The sequence below is a fragment of the Microcaecilia unicolor genome, chromosome 8 (assembly GCF_901765095.1).
Source record: "Microcaecilia unicolor chromosome 8, aMicUni1.1, whole genome shotgun sequence".
Lineage (NCBI taxonomy): Eukaryota > Metazoa > Chordata > Amphibia > Gymnophiona > Siphonopidae > Microcaecilia > Microcaecilia unicolor.
Window position 1 is genome coordinate 72,376,610 of NC_044038.1, and position 13,018 is coordinate 72,389,627.

Consider the following 13,018-nt stretch of genomic DNA (forward strand, 5'->3'; position numbering starts at 1 on the left):
TTTCCAGCCTGTTGTCCACAGGCTCATAGTTTTGAATGCTTGAAAATTTCACACTAGGTTAGATAGAAACTCTTGCTTCAGCCAATTATAAAATGTTTGTGGAAGCTTGAGTAGTTTGGCTTAATTTACATGCTCTATCAACTTAAGCTGTCACAAGGTTATATATTTTGCATGTTTAAAAAAATTTTTCAGATGAGTCCAGCAGTGAAGTGCCTTCTGAAAAGAGTGAGCAGGACTCCAGAAGTAATGGTATATACAGTTTGCGGAAGAGAGACAGGAAGACATATGCAGAAGTCAGTGAACTTCAGGATGACGACTACTTGTGTAAGTGACCCACTCTACATGAGCATTTCTTGGTGAGCCAAACAACTAAGGAGAAATTAGGTCTTAGCTGCTAATATTCTGGAGTGGTCTGGAGGGACACAAGGTAAGATGTGTGGGTATATGCTCTCCTGCCAGCAGATGGAAATTGAGAAGCACTGACTCAGAACCTTTACCCTAAATGTTCCTGTGTAGTCCACAACTAGCCAGTATTCTTTAACAAAGCAAAGTAGTAACCAACCCCTCATATGATCAAGGAGCAAGAAACAACAGTCAATTAATACAAATTTTAACCTTAAGCAATGTTGCAGGCTCAGAGCATAATAGGTAGAGAATTCATTCTTCCTGCTAACTTCTGTTTCCCCAAGGTGGGTACTGGTCTGGTCTGGAGGAACTTGAGGAAAGAAAATGACATGTAGTAGGTCCTAATTTCTCTTTTCTTTTTGTCCCTCGAGACCAGCCCAGACATGTCAGAAGTACCAATGTAGTGTCCATCATGAGAGGGTCCCAGACAGGCCTGCCATCACACTAACCCCTAAAGATCTTGACAGGTCTGTATATCCAACCTGTAGTGCTGTGCAGCTTGTGCCTTTGTAGAATTCGCTTTCAGATCTATGGCCACTAGCCTGTTCTCCGAGGACAAGCAGGCTGGATATCATCACGCATGGGTCGTCATCCACGACGGCCCATGAGACCGGAACTATAACAAAAAAGCTTTAGAAGGTTCCAGAGCGGGGCGGCGGCACATGGGGACAACGCACTGCGCATGCGCAAGTGACTTCCTGCCGGCGACGCCCGCGCGCTTCCTTCAGTTTCTTTTTCTTCGCGCTGCGAAGAAGAGCTGTGTTTTTTGGCTGTTCTTTGTTTTTTGCCCAGGGGATCGAGTTTTTGCGTTTATCGCGTCCCTTTTCACCTTTTTTCTTGACTATTCTTCAAACATAAAAAAAAAAATTCCTTTAGATTTTCTCATTTCTTTAAAGTTTTCTTTCTTTTCGTTGCGGCCATTTGGCCGCGTCTTTTTCCCATTTTTTGTGCCTTTTTTAATTGGCACAATCGAGCCTTTTAATTTCGCGGACACTATTTTCCCGCCTATGTCATTGAAGACTCCCAGCGGCTTCAAACACTGTACGAGCTGCAATCGGACCATCGCCAGCACTGACCCTCACGCATGGTGTCTCCAGTGTCTTGGGCCCGATCATCTTCCAGCTGCTTGTAAGCTGTGTAAGTTGATGAAAAAAAGGACCCAGGTAGCTCGAGAGGCTCAGCACGATAGGCTTTTTCCAGGTCGGTCCGGTCCTTCGACGTCTGCATCGGCGCCGGTACTGAAGTTGGCAGCGTCGACATTGAGGGAAGCAGCACCGGGAGTTCAGGTAATGGCTGCCGAGAGACCACTTTGAGCTGGGAGCATCGAGGCATCGAGTGGGTCTCCACCCGTCTCGAGGCCTACTGCTATGCAGGCCCCCCGGGACTGACCTGAGTCAGACCTGGCCCCGAGGAAACGTGAGGATTCCACGTCCTCCTCATCGGTACCGAGGAGTGTCGATGACAGGCGTCGAGCGAAGGCGAAGAATCATCATCATCGATCTCCTTCTAGACATGGTACCGAGAGCTCAGGGGAGCCGAGGGATTCGGCACCCGAGAAGCGTCGGCACCGGGAGGACCGCTCACCCTCCATTCAGGAGATGCCGATGCGTCGGTCGACCGGCAGCCTGGTACCGGCTCTCGAACCCCCTCAGATCATGGCACCGACTCCTCCACCGGCCCCACAGTCTTTTCCAATGGCAGTCCTCGATGAGCGTCTCCGGGCCCTGCTTCCGGAAATTCTGGAGGGGCTGCTTCATCAATCTACCTCGGTGTCAGGGGTGCTTTCGCCTCCCGTACCGACGGCTGAGACAGCATCTGGCCCATCGCCTGTGAGGAGGTCTCCGCCCTCGGTGCCGCTTGTGGTACCGGAGTCGGTTATCACCCGGGTCGAGTCCCCTTCGACGTAGGTGGAGGAAGCTTCGCCGGAGTCCAGGCAGGGGTCGACTTCTCAACATCCCCCACGAGGACGTCGATCCTGAACGTCGAGACAGGCGCGGGTTCGGGCTGCTCTTAAGGAGCTTCTTCCCATACCGAAGAGGAGCGCTCATGGGGAGAAGAGGAAGACCCCAGGTATTTTTCGGAGGAAGACTCCTGTGGGCTCCCTTCTGATCCTACTCCACCCATTGACGTTAGACAGTCTGACTGAGAGTCTTACTTTTTCATCTTTTGTGCGGGAAATGTCTAAGGACATTCCATTCCCTATGGAGACTGTGGATGAGCCCAGGGCTGAGATGCTCGAGGTCCTGGATTATCCTTCTCCACCTGCAGAGGTTGCAATTGCCCCCCTGCACAATACACTCAGGGAAGTGATGTTGCGGAATTGGTCTTGCCCTCTCTCTAGTTTAGCTGTCAACAAGAAGTCCGAGTCCCAGTACAGAGTCCATGGAGAGCCTGTGATGGTGAAGGCCCAAATTCCTCACGATTCCATGGTGGTGGACTCTGCTCTCAGAAGAGCCAAGAGTACTAGAGACTATGCCTCGGTGCCCCCAGACAGAGAGTCTAGGACCTGGGATTCTTTTGGGAGGCGTACGTATCAGGCTGGAATGCTCACAGCCAAGACCCAAACATACCAGCTGTACATGAGCATTCACTTATGGAACTCGGTGAGGCAACTGTCCAGTTTAGTTGAAGCTCTCCTTCCGGAGCTTGCTGAGCCTTTTCACCAGGTGGTCAGGCAGCAGAAGGCGTATCGCAAATTCCTGGCCAGGAGAGCTTGCGACACTTTTGATGCCGCATCCCGAATAGCTGCTCAAGGTATTGTGATGCGCAGACTCTCATGGCTGCGTGTCTCAGACCTGGATCAGAAGACCCAGCAGCGAATGGCGGATGTTCCTTGCCGGGGAGATAATCTTTTTGGAGAGAAGGTTGAGGATATGGTCAATATCCTTAAGAACCATCATGATGCGATGGATTCTCTCTCCCGCCGGACGCCTTCTGCTACTACCTCCTCCACGAGGAGGTTTTTTGGAGGGAGGAGGAGTGCTTCCTATTCCTATAATAGGCATAGGTACACTCCTGCTTCTCGGCAGCCGGTTCAGGCTCAGTCCCAGCATGCACGTTCTTGTCAACGCCATGCGCCTAAGGGCCCATAGGGCTCCCCAGCATAAGCAAGGGACGGGCTTTTGACTGGCTCCAGAGCAGCATATCCGCAGTCAAAGTGTCTGTACCGGGCGACTTGCCTGTCAGGGGCAGGTTGATATTTTTTCACCAAAGGTGGCCTCTTATAACCTCCAACAGGTTGGTTCTTCAAATAGTCCGGTTTGGATACACACTCAATCTGGCATCCAAGCCTCCAAATTGTCCACCGGGAGCTCAATCCTTCAGCTCCCAGCACAAGCAGGTACTTGCAGAGGAACTCTCCGCCCTTCTAAAGTCCAATGCGGTCGAACCCGTTCCACCAGGGGAAGAAGGGCTGGGATTCTATTCCAGGTTCTTCCTTGTGCAAAAGAAAACAGGGGGGATGCGTCCCATCCTAGTCCTAAGGGCCCTGAACAAATTCCTAGTCCGAGAAAAGTTCAGGATGCTTTCCCTGGGCACCCTTCTTCCCATGATTTAAGAAAAAGATTGGCTATGCTCTCTGGACTTAAAGGACGCCTATACTCATATCTCAGTGCTCCCAGCTCACAGAAAGTACATTTGATTCCGACTGGGAACTCATCACTTTCAGTACTGTGTACTACCCTTCGGTCTAGCATCTGCGCCCAGGGTCTTTACAAAGTGCTTGGTAGTTGTCGCAGCATCGCTACGCAGACTGGGAGTGCATGTGTCCCCTTAACTCGACGATTGGCTGATGAAGAACACCTCAGAGGCAGGAGTTCTACGATCCATGCAGATGACTATTCAACTGCTGGAGCTGCTGGGGTTTGTCATAAATTATCCCAAGTCCCATCTTGTTCCAGTGCAGAAGTTGGAATTCATAGGAGCTCTGTTGAACACACGGATGTCTCAAGCTTATCTTCCCCAGGCAAGGGCAGACAATCTTCTGGCCTTAGTGTCCTTGGCTCGAGCGTCTCAACAGATCACAGCTTGGCAGATGTTGAGACTTTTAGGGCACTTGGCCTCCACAGTTCATGTGATTCCCATGGCACGTCTACATATGAGATCAGCTCAGTGGACCCTAGCTTCCCAGTGGTGCCAGGCTACAGGGGATCTAGAGGATTATTATTATTATTCTCCGAGGACAAGCAGGCTGCTTGTTCTCACTGATGGGTGACGTCCACGGCAGCCCCTCCAATCGGAATCTTCACTAGCAAAGGCCTTTGCTAGCCCTTGCGCGCCGATAAGCACCGCGCATGCGCGGCCGTCTTCCCGCCCGAAACCGGCTTGTGCCGGCCAGTCTTCTTTTCTCCGCGCTCGGTACGGTTGTGTTTTACCGTTCGTGCCCTGAAAAGTCGACCTCGCGCGTCGTTTTCGACATTTTTCTGTGAGAAATTCCAGAAATCATTTGGATTAGCCACTTTCGGTTTTTCCTTCCTCTACTTCGAGTTTTTTCGCCCCGTTAAGTTTTCTTTCGTCGTCGGGGTAGGCCTTACTTAGGCCCCGGTCAAAATTTCCCTTTTTTCTGTGCCAAATTTCGCCATTTCGTCTTTCGATTTCGCCGGCGTGATTTTTCCGCCCATGACATCGAAGCCTTCCAGCGGCTTCAAGAAGTGCACCCAGTGCGCCCGGGTAATCTCGCTCACTGACAGGCACGCGTCGTGTCTTCAGTGTCTGGGGGCTGGGCACCACCCTCAGGCCTGTAGTCTGTGTTCCCTTTTGCAAAGGCGGACTCAGGTAGCGAGGTTAGCCCAGTGGAACATTTTGTTCTCGGGCTCTTCGTCGGCATCGGCACCGGGGGTATCGAGTGCATCGACGTCTTCAGCGTCCAGACCTTCAACCTCGGCGGCCAGTGCATCGAGTGCATCGAGGCATCGGCCCTCTGCATCGGCGCCGAGACATCGGATAGCTGCATCGACGTCGGTGGTACCGGGACCTCGTCTGCTGATGTCGTCGGACGGTGGTGCTTTGTCTGGAGTGCAGGTGAGGGCTGTCCATTCCCCTGCTGGTGGCGGTGAGCCTTCGGGTGGGTCTCCCCCTACCCTGAGGGCTCCTGCGGTACAGCCCCCCCGAGACCGACCCTCTTCGGTCTCGGCCCCGAGGAAGCGACGGCTGGATTCTACGTCCTCCTCGTCGGTACCGGGAAGCTCCGGTGACATGCTTTGTTCCAAGAAGTCGAAGAAGCATCGTCACGGTCCCCTTCCCATGTCGGTACCGAGAGCTCTGGGTCGCCGAAGGAGTCGGCACCCAGCAGGCATCGACGCCGAGAGGACCGCTCACCCTCTGTTCAAGAGGTGTCGATGCGCTCCACTCTGGACAGCCCGGAACAGCCTCCACGCTCGGAACAGGTTCTGACGTCGACGCCTGCATCGACCTCCATGCCTTTCTCTGCAGCCGCTCTGAACGAGAGCCTCCGGGCCGTTCTCCCAGAGATTCTGGGAGAGCTGTTGCGCCCTACCCCTCCGGTACCGGCGGTGCTTGCGCCCTACCCCTCCGGTACCGGCGGTGCTTGCGCCACCGGTACCGTCGAGCGTGGCGCCGGCTGGCCCATCGCCCGAGGTGAGGTCTCCGGCGTCGGTGCCGCGTGCGGTACCGGCTGCCGTCGCCTCCCAGGAAGGCTCCCCGACTACATCGGCGGAGGGAGCTTCGCCGATGCGGGCGAGGGAGTCTACCTCTCGACGCCCCCATCGTGGACGTGGCTCCACAGAGTCGAGTCGGGCGAGGTTGCAGACACAGGTCCGTGAACTTGTGTCTGACACCGAGGGTGAGGCCTCGTGGGAAGAGGAAGAAGACCCCAGATATTTCTCTGACGAGGAGTCTGAGGGTCTTCCTTCTGATCCCACTCCCTCTCCTGAAAGACAGCTTTCTCCTCCTGAGAGTCTGTCTTTTGCTTCCTTTGTCCGGGAGATGTCTACGGCCATCCCCTTCCCGGTGGTTGTGGAGGACGAGCCCAGGGCTGAAATGTTTGAGCTCCTGGACTATCCTTCTCCACCTAAGGAAGCGTCCACTGTTCCCTTGCACCATGTCCTAAAAAAGACATTGCTTGCGAACTGGACCAAACCTTTAACTAATCCCCACATCCCCAAGAAGATCGAGTCCCAGTACCGGATCCATGGGGACCCAGATCTGATGCGCACTCAGTTGCCTCATGATTCTGGAGTTGTGGATCTGGCCCTAAAGAAGGCTAAGAGTTCTAGGGAGCATGCTTCGGCGCCCCAGGGGAGGAACCTAGAACCTTAGACTCCTTTGGGAGGAAGGCCTACCATTCTTCTATGCTCGTGGCCAAAATTCAGTCTTACCAGCTCTACACGAGCATACACATGCGGAACAATGTGCGGCAGTTGGCGGGCTTGGTTGATGCGCTCCCCCCTGAGCAAGCCAAGCCTTTTCAGGAGGTGGTCAGGCAGCTGAAGGCGTGCAGAAAATTCCTGGCCAGAGGGGTGTATGACACCTTTGATGTTGCGTCCAGGGCCGCTGCTCAAGGTGTGGTGATGCGCAGGCTCTCATGGCTGCGTGCCTCCGACCTGGAGAATAGAATCCAGCAGCGGATTGCGGACTCGCCTTGCCGTGCGGATAACATTTTTGGAGAGAAAGTCGAACAGGTGGTAGAGCAGCTCCACCAGCGGGACACCGCATTCGACAAGTTCTCCCGCCGGCAGCCTTCAGCCTCTACCTCTACAGGTAGAAGATTTTTTGGGGGAAGGAAGACTGTTCCCTACTCTTCTGGCAAGCGTAGGTACAATCCTCCTTCTCGACAGCCTGCGGCCCAGGCTAAGCCCCAGCGCGCTCGCTCTCGTCAGCAGCGTGCGACTCAGCAAGGCCCCTCGGCTCCCCAGCAAAAGCAAGGGACGAGCTTTTGACTGGCTCCAGCAGAGCATAGCCGACATCCAAGTGTCAGTGCCGGGCGACCTGCCAGTCGGAGGGAGGTTGAAAGCTTTTCACCAAAGGTGGCCTCTCATAACCTCCGATCAGTGGGTTCTCCAAATAGTCCGGCAAGGATACACCCTCAATTTGACCTCGAAACCTCCAAATTGTCCACTGGGAGCTCAGTCTTACAGCTTCCAGCACAAGCAGGTACTTGCAGAGGAACTCTCCGCCCTTCTCAGCGCCAATGCGGTCGAGCCCGTGCCATCCGGGCAAGAAGGGCTGGGATTCTATTTCAGGTACTTCCTTGTGGAAAAGAAAACGGGGGATGCGTCCCATCCTAGACCTAAGGGCCCTGAACAAATATCTGGTCAAAGAAAAGTTCAAGATGCTTTCCCTGGGCACCCTACTTCCCATGATTCAGGAAAACGATTGGCTATGCTCTCTGGACTTGAAGGATGCCTACACACACATCCCGGTACTGCCAGCTCACAGACAGTATCTGCGATTTCAGCTGGGCACACGTCACTTCCAGTACTGTGTGCTACCCTTTGGGCTCGCCTCTGCGCCCAGGGTGTTCACAAAGTGCTTGGCTGTAGTAGCAGCAGCACTTCGCAGGCTGGGGGTGCACGTGTTCCCATATCTCGACGATTGGCTGGTGAAGAACACGTCCGAGGCAGGAGCCCTGCAGTCCATGCAGATGACTATTCGCCTCCTGGAGCTACTGGGGTTTGTGATAAATTACCCAAAGTCCCATCTTCTCCCGGCGCAGAGACTCGAATTCATAGGAGCTCTGCTGGATTCTCGGGCGGCTCGCGCCTATCTCCCAGAGGCGAGAGCCAACAACTTGTTGTCCCTCGTCTCGCGGGTGCGAGCGTCCCAGCAGATCACAGCTCGGCAGATGTTGAGATTGCTGGGCCACATGGCCTCCACAGTTCACGTGACTCCCATGGCCCGCCTTCACATGAGATCTGCTCAATGGACCCTAGCTTCCCAGTGGTTTCAGGCTGCTGGGGATCTAGAAGACGTGATCCACCTGTCCACAAGTTTTCTCAAATCCCTGTATTGGTGGACGATTTGGTCCAATTTGACTCTGGGACGTCCTTTCCAAATTCCTCAGCCACAAAAGGTGCTGACCACGGATGCGTCTCTCCTGGGATGGGGAGCTCATGTCGATGGGCTTCACACCCAAGGAAGCTGGTCCCTCCAGGAACGCGATCTACAGATCAATCTTCTGGAGTTGCGAGCGATCTGGAACGCTCTGAAGGCTTTCAGAGATCGGCTGTCCCACCAAATTATCCAAATTCAGACAGACAACCAGGTTGCCATGTACTACGTCAACAAGCAGGGGGGCACCGGATCTCGCCCCCTGTGTCAGGAAGCCGTCAGCATGTGGCTCTGGGCTCGCCGTCACGGCATGGTGCTCCAAGCCACATATCTGGCAGGCGTAAACAACAGTCTGGCCGACAGACTGAGCAGGATTATGCAACCTCACGAGTGGTCGCTCAACTCCCGAGTGGTGCGCCAGATCTTCCAAGCGTGGGGCACCCCCTTGGTGGATCTCTTCGCATCTCGAGCCAACCACAAAGTCCCTCAGTTCTGTTCCAGGCTTCAGGCCCACGGCAGACTGGCATCGGATGCCTTCCTCCTGGATTGGGGGGAGGGTCTGCTGTATGCTTATCCTCCCATACCTCTGGTGGGGAAGACTTTGTTGAAACTCAAGCAAGACCGAGGCACCATGATTCTGATTGCTCCTTTTTGGCCGCGTCAGATCTGGTTCCCTCTTCTTCTGGAGTTGTCCTCCGAAGAACCGTGGAGATTGGAGTGTTTTCCGACCCTCATCACACAGGACGAAGGGGCGCTTCTGCATCCCAGCCTCCGGTCCCTGGCTCTCACGGCCTGGATGTTGAGAGCGTAGACTTTGCCTCTTTGGGTCTGTCGGAGGGTGTCTCCCGCATCTTGCTTGCTTCCAGGAAAGATTCCACTAAGAGGAGTTACTTCTTTCTATGGAGGAGGTTTGCCGTCTGGTGTGACAGCAAGGCCCTAGATCCTCGCTCTTGTCCTACACAGACCCTGCTTGAATACCTTCTGCACTTGTCTGAGTCTGGTCTCAAGACCAACTCTGTAAGAGTTCACCTTAGTGCAATCAGTGCATACCATTACCATGTGGAAGGTAAGCCGATCTCAGGACAGCCTTTAGTTGTTCGCTTCATGAGAGGTTTGCTTTTGTCAAAGCCCCCTGTCAAGCCTCCTACAGTGTCATGGGATCTCAATGTCGTTCTCACCCAGCTGATGAAACCTCCTTTTGAGCCACTGGATTCCTGCCATCTGAAGTACTTGACCTGGAAGGTCATTTTCTTGGTGGCAGTTACTTCAGCTCGTAGAGTCAGTGAGCTTCAGGCCCTGGTAGCCCAGGCCCCTTACACCAAATTTCATCATAACAGAGTAGTCCTCCGCACTCACCCTAAGTTCTTGCCAAAGGTCGTGTCGGAGTTCCATCTGAACCAGTCAATTGTCTTGCCAACATTCTTTCCCCGTCCTCATTCCTGCCCTGCTGAACGTCAGCTGCACACATTGGACTGCAAGAGAGCATTGGCCTTCTACCTGGAGCGGACACAGCCCAACAGACAGTCCGCCCAATTGTTTGTTTCTTTTGATCCCAATAGGAGGGGAGTGGCTGTGGAGAAACGCACCATATCCAATTGGCTAGCAGATTGCATTTCCTTCACTTACGCCCAGGCTGGGCTGACTCTTGAGGGTCATGTCACGGCTCATAATGTTAGAGCCATGGCAGCGTCGGTAGCCCACTTGAAGTCAGCCTCTATTGAAGAAATTTGCAAAGCTGCGACGTGGTTATCTGTCCACACATTCACATCTCATTACTGCCTGCAGCAGGATACCCGACGCGACAGTCGGTTCGGGCAGTCAGTTCTTCAGAACCTGTTTGGGCTTTAGGATCCAACTCCATCCCCCGAGGGCCCTGTTTGTTCTGTTCCAGGCTGCACTCTCAGTTAGTTGGTAAATTTTTTAGGTCAATCTCAGTTATGTCCTCGCCGTTGCGAGGCCCAATTGACCATGGTTGTTGTTTTGAGTGAGCCTGGGGGCTAGGGATACCCCATCAGTGAGAACAAGCAGCCTGCTTGTCCTCGGAGAAAGCGAATGCTACATACCTGTAGAAGGTATTCTCCGAGGACAGGAGGCTGATTGTTCTCACAAACCCGCCCGCCTCCCCTTAGGAGTTGTGTCTTCCCTTATCTTTGTCTTGCTACATATGAGACTGGCCGGCACAAGCCGGTTTCGGGCGGGAAGACGGCCGCGCATGCGCGGTGCGCATCGGCGCGCGAGGGCTAGCAAAGGCCTTTGCTAGTGAAGATTCCGATTGGAGGGGCTGCCGTGGACGTCACCCATCAGTGAGAACAATCAGCCTGCTGTCCTCGGAGAATACCTTCTACAGGTATGTAGCATTCGCTTTATTAGCATTTGTATAGCGCTACCAGACGCACGCAGCACTGAACACCTGATACAAAGAGACAGTCCCTGCTTACAATCTAAATAATACAGACAGACAAGACAGTTACGGGTGAGGGAAGTAATGGGAGCTAAAAAGCAGCAGTGAAAAGGTGGGTTTTCAGCATAGATTTGAAAACAGGTCGAGATGGAGCTAGGCGTATAGGTCCAGGAAGTCTATTCCAGGCATAAGGTGCCGCGAGGGAAAGAACGAAGCCTGGAGTTTGCAGTGGAGGAGAAGGGGGACGACAAGAGAGATTTGTCCAGTGAGCGGAGTTCACGGGGAGGAATGTAGGGAGAGATGAGAGTGGAGAGGTAATGGGAGACTGCAGAGTGGATGCATTTAAAGGTCAATACGAGAAGTTTAAACTGAATGCAGAAGCGGACAGGGAGCCAGTGAAGTGACTTGAGGAGTGGGCTAGTGTGTATATAACGATTCTGGCGGAAAATAAGTAATGCCGCAGAATTTTGGACAGATTGGAGAGGAGAGAGATGGCTGAGCGGAAGACCAGTGAGAAGTAAATTGCAATAGTCCAAGCGAGAGGTGACAAGGGTGTGGATAAGGGTTCTGGCAGCGTATTCAGAAAGGAAGGGGGGAATTTTGCTAATATTGTAGATAAAGAAACAACAGGTTTTGGCGATCTTTTGAATATGCACAGAGAAGGAGAGAGAGGAATCAAAGATGACTCCAAGGTTACGAGCCGAGGAGACAGGGAGGATGTGAGGACCATTAACAGAGATAGAGAAAGGGAGAAGAGGGGAGGTGGGTTTAGGGGGAAAAAGGAGAAGTTCAGTTTTGGTCATGTTGAGCTTTAGATGGCGTTGAGACATCCAAGCAGCAATGTCGGACAAGCAGGCTGAGATTTTGTCCTGGATAGAGGTTGAGATTTCAGGGGTGGAGATGTAGATCTGAGAGTCATCAGCGTAAAGATGGTATTGAAAGCCATGGGATGAAATCAGGGTACCAAGGGAAGAGGTATAGATGGAGAAAAGGAGGGGTCCAAGGACAGAACCTGGAGGCACACCAACAGAAAGTGGGATGGAAGTTGAAGAGGATCCACTAGAGTGAACACTGAAAGAACGAAGTGAGAGGTAAGAGGAGAACCAGGAAAGAACAGGGCCCTGGAATCCAAGCGAGGACAGCGTATCCAGAAGTATAGTGTGGTCAACAGTGTCGAAAGCAGCACTTTCCAAAGTGCAGTTTCAGTAGAGTGAAGAGGGCGAAAACCAGATTGGAGTGGGTCAAGAATAAGTTGTGTAGAAAGAAAGTCAAGACAACGGCTGTGAACGACACGTTCAAGTAATTTGGAGAGGAAAGGGAGATGGGGGCGATAGTTGGAGGGACAGGTAGGGTCAAGTGAGGTTTTTTTAAGGAGTGGAGTGACAACAGCATGTTTGAAGGCCATAGGAACAGTGGCAGTGTAGAGTGAAATATTAAGGATGTGACAGATGACTGGGATGATAGTAGGAGAGATAGTGTTAAGTAGATAAGTGGGGATGGGATCAGAGGAACAGGTAGTACATTTAGAGGAGGAAAGAAGAAGGGCAGTTTCCTCAGTAGAAACTTCTGAGAAGGAGGAAAATGAAGGAGAGGAAGGAGAGAGGGGTGAGGACTAAGGGAGAGAGAGGTGGGGAGGGTAATGGATGTCATCCATCTTTCCACCGATCTTTGCAATTCCCTTCAGTGGTGGACTATTTGCTCCAATCTGACCTTGGGACATCCATTTCAAATTCCTCAGCCACAAAAAGTGCTGACGACGGATGCATCCCTCCTGGGGTGGGGAGCTCATGTAGATGGCCTTCACACTCAAGGAGCGTGGTCTTTTCAGGAAACGGATCTTCAGATCAACCTCCTGGAATTATGAGCAATCTGGAACACTCTAAAGGCTTTCAGAGACCGGCTGTCCAATCAAATTATCCTAATTCAGACAGACAATCAGGCTGCGATGTATTACACCAACAAGCAGGAGGGCACTGGATCTCGCCCTCTGCGTCAGGAAGTCGTCAGGATGTGGCTGTGGGCTCACCGCCACAGCATGTTTCTCCAAGCCACATATCTGGCAGGCGTAAATAACAGTCTGGCCGACAGGTTGAGCAGGATCATGCAACCTCACGAGTGGTCACTGAACATGGACGCTGTCCGCAAGATCTTCCAAGTGTGGGGCACCCCCTCAGTGGATCTTTTTGCCACTCAGACCAATCACAA

At 52.9% G+C, this 13,018-nt stretch overlaps 1 protein-coding gene across 1 annotated transcript in view; it reads left to right on the plus strand.

The window, feature by feature from the left end:
* The window catches only part of PRDM9 (PR/SET domain 9), a 379,759-nt gene that overhangs the window by 175,139 nt on the left and 191,602 nt on the right, over positions 1–13,018 (plus strand). Inside the window, exon 7 of the mRNA XM_030213360.1 lies at positions 193–324. Coding sequence (XP_030069220.1) covers positions 193–324 — 132 coding nt within the window. The remainder of the gene's footprint in view (positions 1–192; positions 325–13,018) is intronic.